The sequence below is a fragment of the Chaetura pelagica genome, unplaced genomic scaffold, assembly GCF_000747805.2.
Source record: "Chaetura pelagica isolate M959 unplaced genomic scaffold, ChaPel_1.0 scaffold233, whole genome shotgun sequence".
In the NCBI taxonomy this organism is placed as follows: domain Eukaryota; kingdom Metazoa; phylum Chordata; class Aves; order Apodiformes; family Apodidae; genus Chaetura; species Chaetura pelagica.
In genome coordinates this window covers 310,078-310,857 of record NW_009952708.1, presented here as the reverse complement: position 1 = coordinate 310,857, position 780 = coordinate 310,078, and the positions used below count along the sequence as shown (strand labels likewise).

Sequence of the window (780 nt, the reverse complement as noted above, 5' to 3'; positions counted from 1 at the left end):
CCCAGCCCGCTCTCCCCAGACAGGCCGTGCACAGAGGCTGGTCCCCTGCCAGCCACCACTGACCTTTGGTTGCGTCAGCCTCCGCCTTGGCATAGTCCTCCTGGACGGAAAAGCCGTGAGAGGGAAGAGCCAGACACGCTGCCCAGCACTCCCCTCAGTGGGCAGGGGCAGCACTGGCACTCCGGGGGGAGGGAAGGGAAAGGATGGGAGGTTTGAGGGTGGAAATGGCAAGGACAGTGACCCAGGGCAGCAGGACACCCTGTCCTGCCAACAGTGTGACCCTCATGGGGTCCCCAGACAGTTTTTGAGTGCTCCCAGCCCACCCGAGCCCCTGAAGTCCCTCCCTTGTCTCCCAGACAGCTCTACGGCAGGACATCAGAGGCACTGTGACTGCCTGGGCAACAGCCCCGGCGCAAAAGGACAGCCCAGAAACGGACAAGAGCGCCTGACAACCCGCTGGGGACACCGGGCACCTCAGGGCAGGGCCAGGGGGAAGGGTGAGCCGAGGAAATACCCATCAGCGTCCTCCCTGGGGATGAACACTGCCCTGCCCGGGGACTGACGGGCCCTCCCGGCGCAGGCGCCGGGAAGTGGCCGGGGCGGTCGGGCAGGTTCGTGGCTGCCCCGCGGTGCCGCCCCCGCGCTCACCAGTTTCAGGTAGCAGGCGGCCCGGTTGCGGTGCAGCACGGCGCGCTCCGACCCGTCCTCGCAGAGACTCAGCGCCTGCGTGTACGCGGCGAGGGCCGCGCCGTGGTCCCCGGCCTGGAACAGCGCGTTGCC

The 780-nt window shown here is 68.2% G+C and overlaps 1 protein-coding gene across 1 annotated transcript in view; it reads right to left on the bottom strand.

The window, feature by feature from the left end:
- Window positions 1-780, bottom strand: part of UNC45A (unc-45 homolog A (C. elegans)) — a gene marked incomplete at its 5' end in the record, with an annotated part of 5,789 nt that extends 5,009 nt beyond the window's left edge. Inside the window, 2 exon segments of the mRNA XM_009994295.1 lie at window positions 64-100; window positions 649-780. Coding sequence (XP_009992597.1) covers window positions 64-100; window positions 649-780 — 169 coding nt within the window.